The sequence below is a fragment of the Bufo gargarizans genome, chromosome 9 (assembly GCF_014858855.1).
Source record: "Bufo gargarizans isolate SCDJY-AF-19 chromosome 9, ASM1485885v1, whole genome shotgun sequence".
NCBI lineage: Eukaryota > Metazoa > Chordata > Amphibia > Anura > Bufonidae > Bufo > Bufo gargarizans.
The window spans coordinates 148,660,201-148,682,520 of NC_058088.1; the positions used below are offsets into that span (position 1 = coordinate 148,660,201).

Consider the following 22,320-nt stretch of genomic DNA (forward strand, 5'->3'; position numbering starts at 1 on the left):
CAGACAAAAATGTAATAAAAGTAATCAAAATGTCATACACATCCCAAAATAGTATCAATGAAAAGTTCAGATTACCCCGCAAAAAAAAGTCCTCATACAGCTACGTACACATAAAAATATAAAAATAAAAAAGTTATACACTTTTTTAGGTATTAAAACGCAAAGAGAAACTATACATACTGCACAGAAAACTGTGGTGAAATGTTTTTTTTTTTTAAAATATAATTCCAGCCCATTTGAATTTTTTTCCTGCTTCTCACCACACTGTATGCAACCATAAATGATGCCATTAGAAAGTGAATCTTGTCCCACAAAACACAAGCCCTCAACGACTAGGTGAATGAAAAAATAAAAAGTTTAAAATTTTTTTTTTTAAATCACCCAGTCTAGAAAGGGTAATGGTATGGTAGTTTCGGAAGCAGGGTGCATGTGCGACCGGCCTCTCTGGTCATTTCAGGGGAGCTCCAGGTCACCCGTTCTTGTGATCAGTTGGGATCCCAGCAGAAGGATCCCCACCGAACAGATAGTTATTCCCCCATTCTGTGGATAGGAATAACTTTAACCAAGAATAACCCTTTAATCAGCCTCAAAAATAAAAAAGTCAGATTAGGTTTTGCCAAAAACATCTAAAGAAGCCAGCCCATTCTTTGGACAGATGAAACTAAGATCAACCTGTAGCAGAAAGATGGGAAGAAAATGGTATGGAGAAGGCTTGGATGTTCCAAAGCACACCACATCCTCTGTAAAACAGTGGAGGCAGTGTGATGGCATGGGCATGCTGCCTTCCAATGGCACTAGGTCACTAGTATTTATTGATGATGTGACTGAAGACAGCAGCAGCCTGATGAATTCGAAAGTGTACAGGGATATATTTTCTGCTCAGATTCAACCAAATGCAGCAAGGTTGATGGACCTTGAACAGCGCTTCACAGTACAGATGGTGGCCAAAAACATACTGTGAATGCAACCCAGGAGTTTTTTAAGGCAAAGAAGTGGAATATTCTGCAATGGCTGAGTCAATCACCAGATTGAGCATGCATTTCACTTGCTTTAAAGGATAACTGTCATATTATAATTTTTTTTTGCTAAAGTGTAGGGCAAGTGATAGGTAATAATTTTGCAATAGACTTTATTTAGCTAAAACGTTTATTTTTGGTAGAAAACTGGGGCTGAAATGGCCCTTAGCAGTGCTCTTCAAATGAGCGTTGCTAAGGGCCATCCGTCTCCTATTAGAAAAGGGGAGACGGGGCTGTGCAGACGCTGTGCTTCTGCCTCCCGTGGCTGGGCACAGGAGTCTTAGGAGTTAAAATTACATTTATATTCCCCCTTCTATGCAATTTAATGCTCCGTTACATTCACTGACCTGTGATCCCTGTGATAATAATTCATGAAGCAGCCGCCGGCTCACTGCGCACAGTGCTTCTACTTCCGGCTGCTGCTTCATGGATATTTGCTGGATTGTGGCAGATCTATTACAGTTAATCAGGGCCGGTGTTCAATCAAAAAAAGAGACTGTGCTGCCAAAAGAATATTACTCTTTTTTTTTTTCTTCTTCTTCTTCTACAAACTTCTCTCCTCGGATTTAAAGGGAAAGACTGGGTTTTCACCAGGTTTACAAGATGTGAAAAAAATCCTCCTCAGATCTACAAGTGACTACAGGATGCAAATAGAAACTCCATATGGTGAAGTACTGCCACTGTGTTTTAAAACCGCAAGGAAGAGATATATTCACAAGATTCCATTCACAGTGTGCATATTTATCACCACTTGTGTCCCCACATCTCCATAGGCTTCAGCAAACACCTTCTTTGGTATTCCTTGATCTTCTCATGGACCCGTTTCCTCATAAACCAGAGAAACGCGGAGGATAGTGAAGCACTTAAGGTGTGCGATTATAAAGAATCATTTATTATACTCACAAAGCTAAAAACATAACAAGCATTCAGATCCGCCTGCACAGACGCCCGACCCGGGTTTCGCTACAACGCTTCTTCAGGAGCTCTGATTGCAAAACCGAAAACTGCTGTTCTTTATCAGCAAACTCGCCCCACCCCCATACAAAACTTCACTCCCCATTTAAAACTATAAAATGTGAGCATGTGATATATAAAACCTACTAAAAACATAATTTCCTAAATCAGTCCTGCGCATAAGTCTATATATAGTGCCTTTCATTTTTCATTTTCTTCTGTTCATTCAATTCACAAGGTTATAAAATCATATCCCAAAAACGCACCGGCATCTCAGTCCTTGTTCAGACCTGAGGTAAACATCGTCATTTCTCATCCTAGACTATACAAGAATTAACATCACATTCTACATTCAGGCCTCTTGGTTGGATAGTATTTAGACAGTACATCCAATTTACTTCTCTTTTGTTGATTTTAGTTATATAATCTCCACCTCCAGCCGACTTATCTACCAATTCAATCCCCATACATTTTAACCCTTTGGGTTCTTTTTGGTGACATAGTTTGTAGTGCAATGAAACACTGTGTTACTAGACCTTTTTAATATTATAGATATGCTCCTGCACCCGGGTCTTCAAACTGCGGGTGGTCCTTCCTGTATATTGGAGGCCACAAGGGCACTCCAGCATATAGATCATCCCCACACTATTACATGTAAGTTGCCCTTTTATTTTTACGGTTTCTTTTTTTACCTTTAATTTGTATAGTCTCCATCATTCTTTGCCGGTCTTTTAGGTTGCGGTTCCTGTGAATTTGCCATTTTTCAGCAAATTTTTCTGTTGTTGTTTTGTTGCAAAGTTCCCACTATGCACAAGGCTGTTGGACAAATTTGGTGCCTTTTTAAAAACAATGGAAGGTTTATTTGGTATTTCTTTTCCTGTAACAGGATCATGTTTGAGGATTTTCCAATTTTTTCTGGATCATATTTTTTATTATGCCCAATTTTGTATTATATTGTGTAAAAAAGGTATATCTAAAATCTTTCTGTGTGCAGGAGCATATCTATAATATTAAAAAAGGTCTAGTAACACAGTGTTTCATTGCACTACAAACTATGTCACCAAAAAGAACCCAAAGGGTTAAAATGTATGGGGATTGAATTGGTAGATAAGTCGGCTGGAGGTGGAGATTATATAACTAAAATCAACAAAAGAGAAGTAAATTGGATGTACTGTCTAAATACTATCCAACCAAGAGGCCTGAATGTAGAATGTGATGTTAATTCTTGTATAGTCTAGGATGAGAAATGACGATGTTTACCTCAGGTCTGAACAAGGACTGAGATGCCGGTGCGTTTTTTGGGATATGATTTTATAACCTTGTGAATTGAATGAACAGAAGAAAATGAAAAATGAAAGGCACTATATATAGACTTATGCGCAGGACTGATTTAGGAAATTATGTTTTTAGTAGGTTTTATATATCACATGCTCACATTTTATTAGTTTTAAATGGGGAGTGAAGTTTTGTATGGGGGTGGGGCGAGTTTGCTGATAAAGAACAGCAGTTTTCGGCTTTGCAATCAGAGAAGCGTTGTAGCGAAACCCGGGTCGGGCGTCTGTGCAGGCTGATCTGAATGCTTGTTATGTTTTTAGCTTTGTGAGTATTAGGCCTCTTTCATACGGGCGAGTATTCCGCGCGGATGCGATGCGTGAGTTGAACGCATTGCACCCGCACTGAATCCCGACCCATTCATTTCTATGGGACTGTTCACATGAGCGGTCATTTTCACGCATCACTTATGCGTTGCGTGAAAATCGCAGCATGCTCTATTTTGTGCGTTTTTCACTGTAAAGGGGGAATATTAGTCACCAATATTATGCGAATATCGATAATTAATATTCCTAAATAGGAGGAGCCGTCTAGTGATGACTCCGCCTATTTATGCCTTTATATAATAAATACACAATACTTTCGCTATGCTTTACACTAATCACTAATACTAGCTGCATGCGCCTTACTAACTCGCTACCGCTAACAAGTACACGCTACACAAAGGGTACAAATATAACGGTATTTATTTAACACACTAAGCACGCAATACACTAACAATACACAGCACTACACATATACAATACTCAAACTACGCTACACGTTCCCAATTCCACCCATAAACTAACTATACAATACACACATACAAGTATAACAACCCACCCGCCTAGCTCTATACTGTCCCTACGGGGTTACAAGAGGGTTATACAGTTTGTATACAGCAAGGGTCCAGGGACACAGCAGGGCAGAGTAGGAGAAGGTGTGCAGAGTAGGAGAAGGCGGTTAACAGGGGACTGGCGCAGCAGGGGTTAATGGATAAGGGATACAAAGGGTTAGGATAATATGGTTGGCACTGCAAGGGAGGTACAATGCCATGCCAGCATATACTCAGCCATCTCCAGGGCCAAATGGGCCTCTCTTCCTTCAGGCAGCAGTCCTCATGTGTCTCTGAATCCAGTCTGGTTGCCAAGAGAGAGCTGTTCCTTTGTCTTGGACTGATATATAAGTCACTCTCACCCCCCCCCCCCCCTTTCCAGGGGTGTGACATCATCATGTGCGTGTGACGGAATGCATGCACTCCAGCAGACAACTGGCTGGCCCCCTGAGGCTCACAGCACCACACGCCCAGCCATGTCACAAACACAAGGTGGGGCCGCATAGTAAATAGGCTGATAACCCTTAGCCTTTGAAAAGTCACCAGCCATCTGGAGACATATCCACCCCCCTGCAGACGCCTGGGAAACTTAAGTATATATATATATATATATATATGTATATAGATACTTGGGGCGCATCTATATACATATATATACTCATCATAAACCTGGGGGCATACATGGGCAGTTATAGGCCTATATATATATATATATATATATATATATACACACACACCTGGGGGAGAGCCATGGCAGATACACATATATGTCCTCCTGACAACATATATACACATATATTATAGATATATATATATATGTTATAGGGGGCCACGGCCATATATATTATAAGGGGCACGGTCTAAAGGAGGCACATATTTCCCACAGGGGCCACCATGAGCCCCTGGGGATCACCATGGGCAGACGTGCGCAGATGCTGGGCACATCTGCGCACATCGTCCCATGATGCTGTGGTTAATGTATGCACATATATACCATACATGCCCGCACGTGTTTGCAGGCATGCATGGATATATATGCATACGTCTCAACCCTTCCTCAACATTCACGTAATGCAGGCCCGTTAGAAATTAATGGGATTGCGTGAAAATCACAAGCATCCGCAAGCAAGTGCGGATGCGGTGCGATTTTCACGCACGGTTGCTAGGAGACGACCGGGATGGAGACCCGTTCATTATTATTTTCCCTTATAACATGGTTATAAGGGAAAATAGCATTCTGAATACAGAATAGCGCTGGAGGGGATAAAAAAAAAATCCACTTGCTCGCACAGCCCGGCATCTCTTCTGTCTGTCTTCTGTGCTGTGTGGAGGAACAGGACCTGTGGTGATGTCACTCCGGTCATCACATGATCCATCACCATGGTAAAAGATCATGTGATGGATCATGTGATGACAGGAGTGACGTCACCACAGGTCCTGTTCCTCCACTCAGCTAAGATGAAGACAGAAGGAGATGCCGGCTGCGCGATCAAGTGGACTAAGGTGAGTTAAATTTATTTTTATTTTTTTAACCCCTCCAGCGCTATTGTACTATGCATTCTGTATCCAGAATGCTATTATTTTCCCTTATAACCATGTTATAAGGGAAAATAATACAATCTACAGAACACGATCCCAAGCCCGAACTTCTGTGAAGAAGTTCAGGTTTGGGTACCAAACATGTGTGATTTTTCTCACGCAAGTGCAAAACGCATTACAATGTTTTGCACTCGCGCGGAAAATCGCACGTGTTCCCGCAACGCACCCGCACATTTTCCCGTAAAGTGGCCTTAGAAATGAATTTTTATAATCGCACACCTTAAGTGCTTCACTATCCTCCGCGTTTCTCTGGTTTATGAGGAAACAGGGGTCCATGAGAAGATCAAGGAATACCAAAGAAGGTGTTTGCTGAAGCCTATGGAGATGTGGGGACACAAGTGGTGATAAATACGCACACTGTGAATGGAATCTTGTGAGTATATCTCTTCCTTGCGGTTTTAAAACACAGTGGCAGTACTTCACCATATGGAGTTTCTATTTGCACCTTGCAGGCACTTGTAGATCTGAGGAGGATTTTTTCACATCTTGTGAACCTGGTGAAAACCCAGTCTTTCCTTTTAAATCCAAGGAGAGAAGTTTGTAGAATAAAAAATAAAAATAAAAGGAATATTCTTTTGGCAGCGAAGTCTTTTTTTTTTATTGAACTTTGGTTAAGTGACAAAAACCCACGTCACTATTTGCGGCTTGCAGCGCCGAGGATTTACCGTAAGATCACTAGAAACATTTTCCTTTGTATTTTAATCAGGGCCGGTGGGCATTCCGGCTGCATTCAGCAGTGCCAGATCTGGAGAATTCCAGCAGGATGTTCTTTACCAGAACAGCCTGCCGGAATCCATGCCACAGATGTGAAAATAGCCTTAGCTGACTTTTCAAGTTGATATGTTTTTTTAAGAAAGGATCATAAAAATAGAAAGTTGTTTATATGCAACCTGATGGATTACATGAAGACAATTAGAAAAAAAATAGGGTGGAAATATATTGGGTGGAAATATACTTGAAAGGATAGTGAGATAATAAGCTGAGGTAGTAATGGAGTAGTCTAAGCTTAGCACTATATTGGAACCTAAGGAACCTTCTTATTCAGGCACTGACTGTTGGGGAAATGTCCTTAAGTAGTCTGGAGCAAAAGAGTATTGGATGAAATGAAAGACCTTTAATGTTCATGGACCCCTTAAGAGTCCAGAAACCACAGCATTAGAGGCAGAACCACAGTTCCCAGCAAGATAGCTTAGATCAGCAGAACACTGCAATGCTTACCTAATTCAATCAACGTAATACAACATCCTTGTTGTGTAATTATATTACCGTATTTTTCACCCCATAAGACACAATTTCCCCCTTTTGAGTGGGGGGGAAAATGTCCCTACCTCTTATGGGGTGAATACTAATGAGTGCTTAGTTCCGCACTCTACCGATCCCGGTCCCAGCGTCTGACTTAAGGGCTCTCCAGGTTGACATCCTTAAATTTATTTGGGCTCATAAACGATCTTGCATTTCTAAATTTATTATGTGTCGCCACAAGTCTCACGGTGGCCTTTCAGTGCCGGACTTAGCACACTATTACAAGGCAGCCAGACTGGCTCAACTATTTCTGACACATCTCTCTGCACAAGCACAACCAACAGGGAGTGCAGAATTATTAGGCAAATGAGTATTTTGACCACATCATCCTCTTTATGCATGTTGTCTTACTCCAAGCTGTATAGGCTCGAAAGCCTACTACCAATTAAGCATATTAGGTGATGTGCATCTCTGTAATGAGAAGGGGTGTGGTCTAATGACATCAACACCCTATATCAGGTGTGCATAATTATTAGGCAACTTCCTTTCCTTTGGCAAAATGGGTCAAAAGAAGGACTTGACAGGCTCAGAAAAGTCAAAAATAGTGAGATATCTTGCAGAGGGATGCAGCACTCTTAAAATTGCAAAGCTTCTGAAGCGTGATCATCGAACAATCAAGCGTTTCATTCAAAATAGTCAACAGGGTCGCAAGAAGCGTGTGGAAAAACCAAGGCGCAAAATAACTGCCCATGAACTGAGAAAAGTCAAGCGTGCAGCTGCCAAGATGCCACTTGCCACCAGTTTGGCCATATTTCAGAGCTGCAACATCACTGGAGTGCCCAAAAGCACAAGGTGTGCAATACTCAGAGACATGGCCAAGGTAAGAAAGGCTGAAAGACGACCACCACTGAACAAGACACACAAGCTGAAACGTCAAGACTGGGCCAAGAAATATCTCAAGACTGATTTTTCTAAGGTTTTATGGACTGATGAAATGAGAGTGAGTCTTGATGGGCCAGATGGATGGGCCCGTGGCTGGATTGGTAAAGGGCAGAGAGCTCCAGTCCGACTCAGACGCCAGCAAGGTGGAGGTGGAGTACTGGTTTGGGCTGGTATCATCAAAGATGAGCTTGTGGGGCCTTTTCGGGTTGAGGATGGAGTCAAGCTCAACTCCCAGTCCTACTGCCAGTTTCTGGAAGACACCTTCTTCAAGCAGTGGTACAGGAAGAAGTCTGCATCCTTCAAGAAAAACATGATTTTCATGCAGGACAATGCTCCATCACACGCGTCCAAGTACTCCACAGCGTGGCTGGCAAGAAAGGGTATAAAAGAAGAAAATCTAATGACATGGCCTCCTTGTTCACCTGATCTGAACCCCATTGAGAACCTGTGGTCCATCATCAAATGTGAGATTTACAAGGAGGGAAAACAGTACACCTCTCTGAACAGTGTCTGGGAGGCTGTGGTTGCTGCTGCACGCAATGTTGATGGTGAACAGATCAAAACACTGACAGAATCCATGGATGGCAGGCTTTTGAGTGTCCTTGCAAAGAAAGGTGGCTATATTGGTCACTGATTTGTTTTTGTTTTGTTTTTGAATGTCAGAAATGTATATTTGTGAATGTTGAGATGTTATATTGGTTTCACTGGTAAAAATAAATAATTGAAATGGGTATATATTAGTTTTTTGTTAAGTTGCCTAATAATTATGCACAGTAATAGTCACCTGCACACACAGATATCCCCCTAAAATAGCTAAAACTAAAAACAAACTAAAAACTACTTCCAAAAATATTCAGCTTTGATATTAATGAGTTTTTTGGGTTCATTGAGAACATGGTTGTTGTTCAATAATAAAATTAATCCTCAAAAATACAACTTGCCTAATAATTCTGCACTCCCTGTATATGGGTTACCCTTGAGCAATCATTGTTAACACCGTACTCCTGGAAAGCCCTTATCTGGACCACCTCCTCGTTACCCTCTTCACTCCGTGACAAATCTATGCTCTCCTACTATTCATTACTCCTATGGAGATCCATTAGGTTCAAGCGCTCTCTCCAGTCCAAACCGTCCCCCTTAGAATACCTTCTGGGTAATCCGGCTTTCCCCCATGGACTTCAACCTGGGGCCTTTACATGGTGGGTCGGTAAAAAATTGTGCTCTCTCCAGGCTTTCCTAATACGGGGTAAAATGCTTTCTATGCCAGATTTAATGGAGAAATTTGCCCCACCAGTCCATGAACAGTTTAATACCCGGAGAGTTTTCTCCTTCCTCCACTCCTTAACAAATGGTACCCATAAGATTGACCATACCCCTTTTGAAAGGCTAATGTCTTTCTCTTTCTATACAAACAGGGTCTGCTGTCCCGGATTTATTCTTTCCTCAACGCGCCCCCAGAAGATTCTAAGCTTCGTTATATGTTAGAACGGGAGGCTGATCTATTGGAGGAATCCAGTGTATCTAGATGGCACCAACGCTCTCAGACACTCTCCAAGGGGTCGTGGCAAACCACCCTGGCAGAGACCTCAATTAAAGTCCTTCACCGGACATATCTAGTGCCGGCCAAACTACACCGGCTGAAAGGCTGTCAGCTATCCGTTCGGATACATTTACCCTATTTGAGGGAGTCTGGGAGCCTTGGTCGTCTTCCCCCCATTCCGCTAATCTTTTTCTCTATCCAGAACTTTGATAGGATTCAGTATGTTTTGCTCACTACTGGGGAATGGATGGGATTGTGGATCTACTCATTACCGTGCGCCACCTGAGAAGTGGACCAACGGATACATCATTACATGATTGCTACCCCTGATACCATGCTCTTTCCTTATTATTTTAATATATATATATTTTTTTTCTATATGTCTTATATTATTTGTCTGGATTGCCTATTTGACTGGAGAATCTGTCCTCTATTTTGTGCACATTGTGCTCTGTACCTTTTTATTGTGTAACACTTCAATAAATGCCTTTGAAACATAAACTGCACATTTACCTCTTAAATAATATTTGAATTAAAAGTTTCCATTGTTACCATAACATTTTTTTTTTTATATCTCCCAAACCTAATATTGGTCAATAAAACAGTAACAGTTACACTGATCTTATTCATGGAAACCAAAGTTAGAATAACTTACGTGTCACTAACTTCAACTTCAAGTACAGACTGCACAGGTAGATAGCCCCGCTGGGGATGTCGACTGAAATAATGACGAGTCCTAAATTTATTTTTCAGAGTGGTTGCAAAATCTCTCATCTTCTCTCCTGAAGTTGTCTTAAATAAGAGTAATGTACATAAGCACAGAAAGCAATCAATCCTCAAATCGTAATCAAGGCATTAATCACATACAACATATTCCCCAATTTGCAAAGCTGATAACAAGTTAACGAGTTTAATTGTTTAAATACAGCTCTATCTCGGGGCAGATATAATGTTTCATTTTTAGCAATGTTTTTGGAGGGGTGGTGTAAAAAAAAATAGCAAATCAGCCATTTTTTTTTTTACTTTTTTGTTTTAGCATGGTATAAATGACCTGATAACTTTATTCAGTGGGTCAATAAAATTATGAAATTATCAAAATTATTCTCATTTCAAACAATAAACAACAATATTTTAATATCGTGTTTTTCTGCCACTGCAGTCATAACATAGACCATAACATTTATATTTTTCCATGAACAGATGGGGGGATTTAGAAGGTCACATGAATTTTAGTATCTGATCTGAGGTCTGCAGGGATCTGAGATAAGGATGTTTAGGGGGCCAGCTGCACATGACTATCTGAACCAAATTGAGAAGAAAAGGAAAGTGAACTACTCAAAGATGTCATCTGTAAGTCACTGGATTTACATTTGGTATTGTTAAGCTAGCGGCCCGTGTCCGCCGCTGCCCAGCTCTCCTGGGCAGGTGCTGACAATACTCCATTCTCCCTTTGTGTATTGGGACTAGTGCTCACTTGTACTGGGCGGAGTTTTTGTATTAGGGTTGTCCCTTGCTGCAGCGCTGGCCAAACGCAGCACACAGCTCATAGCCTGGGACTCCCAGGCTATGAGCTGTGCGCTGCGATTGGCCAGCGCTGCAGCAAGGGACAACCCTAATACAAAAACTCCGCCCAGTACAACAGAGGGAGCTGCAGACACCGGAGCCTATACCGGGCGAACGGAGCGGCGCCCAGACATACTAGTAAGTGCAGGGGGACCCCTGGGCGCCGCTCTGCCCACTGATATAGTTAGTTTTTAGTTTTTAAACTAGTGAAAGGTCCTCTTTAAAGGGTTTCTACCACTTCGGTTTCACATAATTAGCTTTCAGACACTAGCGATCCGCTAGTGTCTGCTCTGCCAAACAATCCTAATATAATAGCTTTTGGGGCAGCCGTTTTGCTAAAAAAAGAACTTATATTGATATGCTAATGACCCTCTAGGTGCTATGGGGGCGTCATTAGCACCTAGAGCAGGGATGTCAAACTCGTGGCTCTCCAGCTGTTGCAAAACTACAACTCCCATCATGCCTGGGCATACTGCAGCTATCAGGGAATGCTGGGAGTTGTAGTTTTGCAACATCTGGAGGGCCATGAGTTTGACATCCATGACCTAGAGGATCGGTCTACCTTCACAAGATGCCGCCGCCCAGCGCGTCCCTCCAGCCCGCCCATCTCCTCCGGAATGCGATCAAGCGGACGACTTCTCGCGCATGCGCCGTGCGCGTCTGTATTCGGCGCATGCGCAGGGAATGTCCGACCGCTTCCCTGCTCAGACATCTCTACTCCGCCTGCGCCGATGGAGCACTATGACGTCATCGGTGCAGGCGCAGTGGAGATGTCTGAGCAGGGAAGCGGTCGGACATTCACTGCGCATGTGCCGAATACAGACGCGCACAGCGCATGCGCGAGAAGTCGTCCGCTTGATCGCATTCCGGAGGAGATGGGCGGTCTGGAGGGACGCGCTGGGCGGCGGCATCTTGTGAAGGTAGACCGATCCTCTAGGTGCTAATGACGCCCCCATAGCACCTAGAGGCTCATTAGCATATCAATATAAGTTCTTTTTTTAGCGAAACGGCTGCCCCAAAAGCTATTATATTAGGATTGTTTGGCAGAGCAGACACTAGCGGATCGCTAGTGTCTGACACCTAATTATGTGAAAACGAAGTGGTAGAAACCCTTTAACTGCATAAGACCTTCAGTTAGATTTAGCAGACTCTGGTGTTGATGTATACTGTTCTTCTATTCAGTGACAACTGCACAAATATGGCCTTCGTAGAAGAGTTATTAAAAGAAAACCTGCTGGATTTTGTAAACAAGTCCTGTGGACCAATGAGGTTAAAATATAACTTTTTGGCCACAACCAGAAAAGATACGCTTGAAGAAGAAATGGCACAGAATTTCATGAAATAAACACTTCTTCAACCATTAAGCATGGGGAACATTTTACGGGTAGAGGGAAGAATGGATTTAATGAAATTCCAGGAAATTCTGGAAGCAAACATAACAACAAATGTAACAAGCTAAAGCTGAAAAGAGGATGGCTTCTACAAATGGATAATGATCCTAAATACACCTCAAAATCCACAACAGATTACCTCAAAAGGCACAAGATGAAGGTTTTGCCATGGTTTATAAAGTCACCTGATGTGAACATCATTGAAAATTAGAGTTGAGCGAACACCTGGATGTTCGGGTTCGAGAAGTTCGGCCGAACATCCCGGAAATGTTCGGGTTCGGGATCCGAACCCGATCCGAACTTCGTCCCGAACCCGAACCCCATTGAAGTCAATGGGGACCCGAACTTTTCGGCACTAAAACGGCTGTAAAACAGCCCAGGAAAGGGCTAGAGGGCTGCAAAAGGCAGCAACATGTAGGTAAATCCCCTGCAAACAAATGTGGATAGGCAAATTAATTAAAATAAAAATTAAATAAATAAAAATTAACCAAAATCAATTGGAGAGAGGTTCCATAGCAGAGAATCTGGCTTCCCGTCACCCACCACTGGAACAGTCCATTCTCAGATATTTAGGCCCCGGCACCCAGGCAGAGGAGAGAGGTCCCGTAACAGACAATCTGGCTTCATGTCAGCAGAGAATCAGTCTTCATGTCATAGCAGAGAATCAGGCTTCACGTCACCCACCACTGTAATAGTCCATTTTCATAAATTTAGGCCCAGCACCCAGGCAGAGGAGAGAGGTCCCGTAACAGACAATCTGGCTTCATGTCAGCAGAGAATCAGTCTTCATATCATAGCAGAGAATCTGGCTTCCCGTTACCCACCACTGGAACAGTCCATTCTCAGATATTTAGGCTCCGGCACCCAGGCAGAGGAGAGAGGTCCCGTAACAGACAATCTGGCTTCATGTCAGCAGAGAATCAGTCTGCATGTCATAGCAGAGAATGAGGCTTCACGTCACCCACCACTGCAACAGTCCATTTTCATAAATTTAGGCCCAGCACCCAGGCAGAGGAGAGAGGTCCCGTAACAGAGGATCTGGCTTCATGTCACCAGAGAATCAGTCTGCATGTCATAGCAGAGAATCAGGCTTCACGTCACCCACCACTGCAACAGTCCATTTTCATAAATTTAGGCCCAGCACCCAGGCAGAGGAGAGAGGTCCCGTAACAGAGGATCTGGCTTCATGTCACCAGAGAATCAGTCTGCATGTCATAGCAGAGAATCAGGCTTCACGTCAGCCACCACTGCAACAATCCATTGGCATATATTTAGGCCTAGCACACAGGCAGAGGAGAGAGGTCCCGTAACAGACAATCTGGCTTCATGTCAGCAGAGAATCAGTCTTCATATCATAGCAGAGAATCAGGCTTCACGTCAGCCACCAATGCAACAGTCCATTGTCAGATATTTAGGCCCAGCACCCAGGCAGAGGAGAGAGGTCCCGTAACAGAGGATCTGGCTTCATGTCACCAGAGAATCAGTCTGCATGTCATAGCAGAGAATCAGGCTTCACGTCAGCCACCACTGCAACAATCCATTGGCATATATTTAGGCCTAGCACACAGGCAGAGGAGAGAGGTCCCGTAACAGACAATCTGGCTTCATGTCAGCAGAGAATCAGTCTGCATGTCATAGCAGAGAATGAGGCTTCACGTCACCCACCACTGCAACAGTCCATTTTCATAAATTTAGGCCCAGCACCCAGGCAGAGGAGAGAGGTCCCGTAACAGAGGATCTGGCTTCATGTCACCAGAGAATCAGTCTGCATGTCATAGCAGAGAATCAGGCTTCACGTCACCCACCACTGCAACAGTCCATTTTCATATATTTAGGCCCAGCACCCAGGCAGAGGAGAGAGGTCCCGTAACAGAGGATCTGGCTTCATGTCACCAGAGAATCAGTCTGCATGTCATAGCAGAGAATCAGGCTTCACGTCAGCCACCACTGCAACAATCCATTGGCATATATTTAGGCCTAGCACACAGGCAGAGGAGAGAGGTCCCGTAACAGACAATCTGGCTTCATGTCAGCAGAGAATCAGTCTTCATATCATAGCAGAGAATCAGGCTTCACGTCAGCCACCAATGCAACAGTCCATTGTCAGATATTTAGGCCCAGCACCCAGGCAGAGGAGAGAGGTCCCGTAACAGAGGATCTGGCTTCATGTCAGCAGAGAATCAGTCTTCATGTCATAGCAGAGAATCAGGCTTCACGTCACCCACCACTGCAACAGTCCATTTTCATAAATTTAGGCCCAGCACCCAGGCAGAGGAGAGAGGTCCCGTAACAGAGGATCTGGCTTCATGTCACCAGAGAATCAGTCTGCATGTCATAGCAGAGAATCAGGCTTCACGTCAGCCACCACTGCAACAATCCATTGGCATATATTTAGGCCTAGCACACAGGCAGAGGAGAGAGGTCCCGTAACAGACAATCTGGCTTCATGTCAGCAGAGAATCAGTCTGCATGTCATAGCAGAGAATGAGGCTTCACGTCACCCACCACTGCAACAGTCCATTTTCATAAATTTAGGCCCAGCACCCAGGCAGAGGAGAGAGGTCCCGTAACAGAGGATCTGGCTTCATGTCACCAGAGAATCAGTCTGCATGTCATAGCAGAGAATCAGGCTTCACGTCACCCACCACTGCAACAGTCCATTGTCATAAATTCAGGCCCAGCACCCAGGCAGAGGAGAGAGGTCCCGTAACAGACAATCTGGCTTCATGTCACCAGAGAATCAGTCTGCATGTCATAGCAGAGAATGAGGCTTCACGTCAGCCACCACTGCAACAATCCATTGGCATATATTTAGGCCTAGCACACAGGCAGAGGAGAGGTTCATTCAACTTTGGGTAGCCTTGCAATATAATGGTAAAATGAAAATAAAAATAGGATTGAATGAGGAAGTGCCCTGGAGTCCAATAATATATGGTTATGGGGAGGTAGTTAATGTCTAATCTGGACAAGGGACGGACAGGTCCTGTGGGATCCATGCCTGGTTCATTTTTATGAACGTCAGCTTGTCCACATTGGCTGTAGACAGGCGGCTGCGTTTGTCTGTAATGACGCCCCCTGCCGTGCTGAATACACGTTCAGACAAAACGCTGGCTGCCGGGCAGGCCAGCACCTCCAAGGCATAAAAGGCTAGCTCTGGCCACGTGGACAATTTAGAGACCCAGAAGTTGAATGGGGCCGAACCATCAGTCAGTACGTGGAGGGGTGTGCACACGTACTGTTCCACCATGTTAGTGAAATGTTGCCTCCTGCTAACACGTTGCGTATCAGGTGGTGGTGCAGTTAGCTGTGGCGTGTTGACAAAAGTTTTCCACATCTCTGCCATGCTAACCCTGCCCTCAGAGGAGCTGGCCGTGACACAGCTGCCTTGGCGACCTCTTGCTCCTCCTCTGCCTTGGCCTTGGGCTTCCACTTGTTCCCCTGTGACATTTGGGAATGCTCTCAGTAGCGCGTCTACCAACGTGCGCTTGTACTCGCGCATCTTCCTATCACGCTCCAGTGCAGGAAGTAAGGTGGGCACATTGTCTTTGTAGCGTGGATCCAGCAGGGTGGCAACCCAGTAGTCCGCACAGGTTAAAATGTGGGCAACTCTGCTGTCGTTGCGCAGGCACTGCAGCATGTAGTCGCTCATGTGTGCCAGGCTGCCCAGGGGTAAGGACAAGCTGTCCTCTGTGGGAGGCGTATCGTCATCGTCCTGCCTTTCCCCCCAGCCACGCACCAGTGATGGACCCGAGCTGCGTTGGGTGCCACCCCGCTGTGACCATGCTTCATCCTCATCCTCCTCCACCTCCTCCTCATCCTCGTCCTCCTCGTCCTCCAGTAGTGGGCCCTGGCTGGCCACATTTGTACCTGGCCTCTGCTGTTGCCAAAAACCTCCCTCTGAGTCACTTCGAAGAGACTGGCCTGAAAGTGCTAAAAATGACCCCTCTTCCTCCTCCTCCTCCTCCTCCTCCTGGGCCACCTCCTCTTCCATCATCGCCCTAAGTGTTTTCTCAAGGAGACATAGAAGTGGTATTGTAACGCTGATAACGGTGTCATCGCCACTGGCCATGTTGGTGGAGTACTCGAAACAGCGCAACAGGGCACACAGGTCTCGCATGGAGGCCCAGTCATTGGTGGTGAAGTGGTGCTGTTCTGTAGTGCGACTGACCCGTGCGTGCTGCAGCTGAAACTCCACTATGGCCTGCTGCTGCTCGCACAGTCTGTCCAGCATGTGCAAGGTGGAGTTCCACCTGGTGGGCACGTCGCATATGAGGCGGTGAGCGGGAAGGCCGAAGTTACGCTGTAGCGCAGACAGGCGAGCAGCGGCAGGATGTGAACGCCGGAAGCGCGAACAGACGGCCCGCACTTTATGCAGCAGCTCTGACATGTCGGGGTAGTTGTGAATGAACTTCTGCACCACCAAATTCAGCACATGCGCCAAGCAAGGGATGTGCGTCAAATTGGCTAGTCCCAGAGCTGCAACGAGATTTCGCCCATTATCACACACCACCAGGCCGGGCTTGAGGCTCACCGGCAGCAACCACTCGTCGGTCTGTTGTTCAATACCCCGCCACAACTCCTGTGCGGTGTGGGGCCTGTCCCCCAAACATATGAGTTTCAGAATGGCCTGCTGACGTTTACCCCGGGCTGTGCTGAAGTTGGTGGTGAAGGTGTGTGGCTGACTGGATGAGCAGGTGGAAGAAGAGGAGGAGGAAGCCGAGAAGGAGGAGGTGGCAACAGGAGGCAAAGAATGTTGCCCTGCGATCCTTGGCGGCGGAAGGACGTGCGCCAAACAGCTCTCCGCCTGGGGCCCAGCTGCCACTACATTTACCCAGTGTGCAGTTAGGGAGATATAGCGTCCCTGGCCGTGCTTACTGGTCCACGTATCTGTGGTTAGGTGGACCTTGCTACAGATGGCGTTGCGCAGTGCACACTTGATTTTATGGGATACTTGGTTGTGCAGGGAAGGCACGGCTCTCTTGGAGAAGTAGTGCCGGCTGGGAACAACATACTGTGGGACAGCAAGCGACATGAGCTGTTTGAAGCTGTCTGTGTCCACCAGCCTAAATGACAGCATTTCATAGGCCAGTAGTTTAGAAATGCTGGCATTCAGGGCCAGGGATCGAGGGTGGCTAGGTGGGAATTTACGCTTTCTATCAAATGTTTGTGAGATGGAGAGCTGAACGCTGGCGTGTGACATGGTTGAGACGCTTGGTGACGGAGGTGGTGGTGGTGGTGTTGGTGGTACATCCCCTGTTTGCTGGGCGGCAGGTGCCAACGTTCCTCCAGAGGCGGAGGAAGAGGCCGAGGCGGCAGCAGCAGAATAGGCCGAGGCGGCAGCAGCAGAAGAGGTAGCAGGGGGAGCCTGAGTGACTTCCTTGGTTTTAAGGTGTTTACTCCACTGCAGTTCATGCTTTGCATGCAGGTGCCTGGTCATGCAGGTTGTGCTCAGGTTCAGAACGTTAATGCCTCGCTTCAGGCTCTGATGGCACAGCGTGCAAACCACTCGGGTCTTGTCGTCAGCACATTGTTTGAAGAAGTGCCATGCCAGGGAACTCCTTGAAGCTGCCTTTGGGGTGCTCGGTCCCAGATGGCGGCGGTCAGTAGCAGGCGGAGTCTCTTGGCGGCGGGTGTTCTGCTTTTGCCCACTGCTCCCTCTTTTGCTACGCTGTTGGCTCGGTCTCACCACTGCCTCTTCCTCCGAACTGTGAAAGTCAGTGGCACGACCTTCATTCCATGTGGGGTCTAGGACCTCATCGTCCCCTGCATCGTCTTCCACCCAGTCTTGATCCCTGACCTCCTGTTCAGTCTGCACACTGCAGAAAGACGCAGCAGTTGGCACCTGTGTTTCGTCATCATCAGAGACATGCTGAGGTGGTATTCCCATGTCCTCATCATCAGGAAACATAAGTGGTTGTGCGTCAGTGCATTCTATGTCTTTCACCGCTGGGGAAGGGCTAGGTGGATGCCCTTGGGAAACCCTGCCAGCGGAGTCTTCAAACAGCATAAGAGACTGCTGCATAACTTGAGGCTGAGACAGTTTCCCTGGTATGCATGGGGGTGATGTGACAGACTGATGGGGTTGGTTTTCAGGCGCCATCTGTGCGCTTTCTGCAGAAGACTGGGTGGGAGATAATGTGAACGTGCTGGATCCACTGTCGGCCACCCAATTGACTAATGCCTGTACCTGCTCAGGCCTTACCATCCTTAGAACGGCATTGGGCCCCACCATATATCGCTGTAAATTCTGGCGGCTACTGGGACCTGAGGTAGTTGGTACACTAGGACGTGTGGATGTGGCAGAACGGCCACGTCCTCTCCCAGCACCAGAGGGTCCACTAACACCACCACGACCATGTCCACGTCCGCGTCCCTTACTAGATGTTTTTCTCATTGTTATGGTTCACCACAACAACAAATATATTATTTGGCCCAATGTATTGTATTCAAATTCAGCGGGATATAAATTTGAGGCCTAGTATTTAGGCGCTGGGTGACCGGTATGGATTTAGTGACAGAATTAGACTTGGAAATGCACAGAAGCGTGTGTGTGAAGTTATTCTGAATGACCCTATGTGCACCTTCAATATGATCTACCCTTTTAGGGATAGATTTCAAATAGCTCTGATATAGCAGAAACGACTAAATTATGAAATTGCTAAATTGGGAATTGTATTTCAACCCAGAACAAAAAATGTGCTTTGACGGACACTAAATAACTTTCCCAGCCACAACAGGACAGCGGTAACGAGAGATTTAGCGGGATATAAATTTGAGGCCTAGTATTTAGGCGCTGGGTGACAGGTATGGGTTTAGTGACAGAATTAGACTTGGAAATACACAGTAGCGGGTGTGTGTGAAGTTATTCTGAATGACCCTATGTGCACCTTCAATATGATCTACCCTTTTAGGGATAGATTTCAAATAGCTCTGATATAGCAGAAACCACTAAATTATGAAATTGCTAAATTGGGAATTGTATTTCAACCCAGAAGAAAAAATGTGCTTTGACGGACACTAAATAACTTTCCCAGCTACAACAGGACAGCGGTAACGAGAGATTTAGCAGGATATAAATTTGAGGCCTAGTATTTAGGCGCTGGGTGACAGGTATGGGTTTAGTGACAGAATTAGACTTGGAAATACACAGTAGCGGGTGTGTGTGAAGTTATTCTGAATGACCCAATGTGCACCTTGAATATTATATACCCTTTTAGGGATAGATTTCAAATAGCTCTGATATAGCAGAAACCACTAAATTATGAAATTGCTAAATTGGGAATTGTATTTCAACCCAGAACAAAAAATGTGCTTTGACGGACACTAAATATCTTGCCCAGCAACAACAGTACAGCGGTAACGAGAGATTTAGCAGGATATAAATTTGAGGCCTAGTATTTAGGCGCTGGGTGACAGGTATGGGTTTAGTGACAGAATTAGACTTGGAAATACACAGTAGCGGGTGTGTGTGAAGTTATTCTGAATGACCCAATGTGCACCTTGAATATTATATACCCTTTTAGGGATAGATTTCAAATAGCTCTGATATAGCAGAAACCACTAAATTATGAAATTGCTAAATTGGGAATTGTATTTCAACCCAGAACAAAAAATGTGCTTTGACGGACACTAAATATCTTGCCCAGCAACAACAGTACAGCGGTAACGAGAGATTTAGCAGGATATAAATTTGAGGCCTAGTATTTAGGCGCTGGGTGACAGGTATGGGTTTAGTGACAGAATTAGACTTGAAAATACACAGTAGCGGGTGTGTGTGAAGTTATTCTGAATGACCCAATGTGCACCTTGAATATTATATACCCTTTTAGGGATAGATTTCAAATAGCTCTGATATAGCAGAAACCACTAAATTATGAAATTGCTAAATTGGGAATTGTATTTCAACCCAGAACAAAAAATGTGCTTTGACGGACACTAAATATCTTGCCCAGCAACAACAGTACAGCGGTAACGAGAGATTTAGCAGGATATAAATTTGAGGCCTAGTATTTAGGCGCTGGGTGACAGGTATGGGTTTAGTGACAGAATTAGACTTGGAAATACACAGTAGCGGGTGTGTGTGAAGTTATTCTGAATGACCCAATGTGCACCTTGAATATTATATACCCTTTTAGGGATAGATTTCAAATAGCTCTGATATAGCAGAAACCACTAAATTATGAAATTGCTAAATTGGGAATTGTATTTCAACCCAGAACAAAAAATGTGCTTTGACGGACACTAAATATCTTGCCCAGCAACAACAGTACAGCGGTAACGAGAGATTTAGCAGGATATAAATTTGAGGCCTAGTATTTAGGCGCTGGGTGACAGGTATGGGTTTAGTGACAGAATTAGACTTGGAAATACACAGTAGCGGGTGTGTGTGAAGTTATTCTGAATGACCCAATGTGCACCTTGAATATTATATACCCTTTTAGGGATAGATTTCAAATAGCTCTGATATAGCAGAAACCACTAAATTATGAAATTGCTAAATTGGGAATTGTACTTCAACCCAGAACAAAAAATGTGCTTTGACGGACACTAAATAACTTTCCCAGCTACAACAGGACAGCGGTAACGAGAGATTTAGCGGGATATAAATTTGAGGCCTAGTATTTAGGCGCTGGGTGACAGGTATGGGTTTAGTGACAGAATTAGACTTGGAAATACACAGTAGCGGGTGTGTGTGAAGTTATTCTGAATGACCCTATGTGCACCTTCAATATGATCTACCCTTTTAGGGATAGATTTCAAATAGCTCTGATATAGCAGAAACCACTAAATTATGAAATTGCTAAATTGGGAATTGTATTTCAACCCGGAAGAAAAAATGTGCTTTGACGGACACTAAATAACTTTCCCAGCTACAACAGGACAGCGGTAACGAGAGATTTAGCAGGATATAAATTTGAGGCCTAGTATTTAGGCGCTGGGTGACAGGTATGGGTTTAGTGACAGAATTAGACTTGAAAATACACAGTTGCGGGTGTGTGTGAAGTTATTCTGAATGACCCAATGTGCACCTTGAATATTATATACCCTTTTAGGGATAGATTTCAAATAGCTCTGATATAGCAGAAACCACTAAATTATGAAATTGCTAAATTGGGAATTGTACTTCAACCCAGAACAAAAAATGTGCTTTGACGGACACTAAATATCTTTCCAAGCAACAACAGTACAGCGGTAACGAGAGATTTAGCAGGATATAAATTTGAGGCCTAGTATTTAGGCGCTGGGTGACAGGTATGGGTTTAGTGACAGAATTAGACTTGGAAATACACAGTAGCGGGTGTGTGTGAAGTTATTCTGAATGACCCAATGTGCACCTTGAATATTATATACCCTTTTAGGGATAGATTTCAAATAGCTCTGATATAGCAGAAACCACTAAATTATGAAATTGCTAAATTGGGAATTGTACTTCAACCCAGAACAAAAAATGTGCTTTGACGGACACTAAATAACTTTCCCAGCTACAACAGGACAGCGGTAACGAGAGATTTAGCGGGATATAAATTTGAGGCCTAGTATTTAGGCGCTGGGTGACAGGTATGGGTTTAGTGACAGAATTAGACTTGGAAATACACAGTAGCGGGTGTGTGTGAAGTTATTCTGAATGACCCTATGTGCACCTTCAATATGATCTACCCTTTTAGGGATAGATTTCAAATAGCTCTGATATAGCAGAAACCACTAAATTATGAAATTGCTAAATTGGGAATTGTATTTCAACCCAGAACAAAAAATGTGCTTTGACGGACACTAAATAACTTTCCCAGCTACAACAGGACAGCGGTAACGAGAGATTTAGCAGGATATAAATTTGAGGCCTAGTATTTAGGCGCTGGGTGACAGGTATGGGTTTAGTGACAGAATTAGACTTGAAAATACACAGTAGCGGGTGTGTGTGAAGTTATT

The 22,320-nt window shown here is 44.6% G+C and overlaps 1 protein-coding gene across 1 annotated transcript in view; it reads right to left on the reverse strand.

Moving 5' to 3' along the window:
* DRP2 (dystrophin related protein 2) overlaps positions 1–22,320 on the reverse strand; it is a 353,198-nt gene that overhangs the window by 123,251 nt on the left and 207,627 nt on the right. Inside the window, exon 16 of the mRNA XM_044306534.1 lies at positions 10,095–10,231. Coding sequence (XP_044162469.1) covers positions 10,095–10,231 — 137 coding nt within the window. The remainder of the gene's footprint in view (positions 1–10,094; positions 10,232–22,320) is intronic.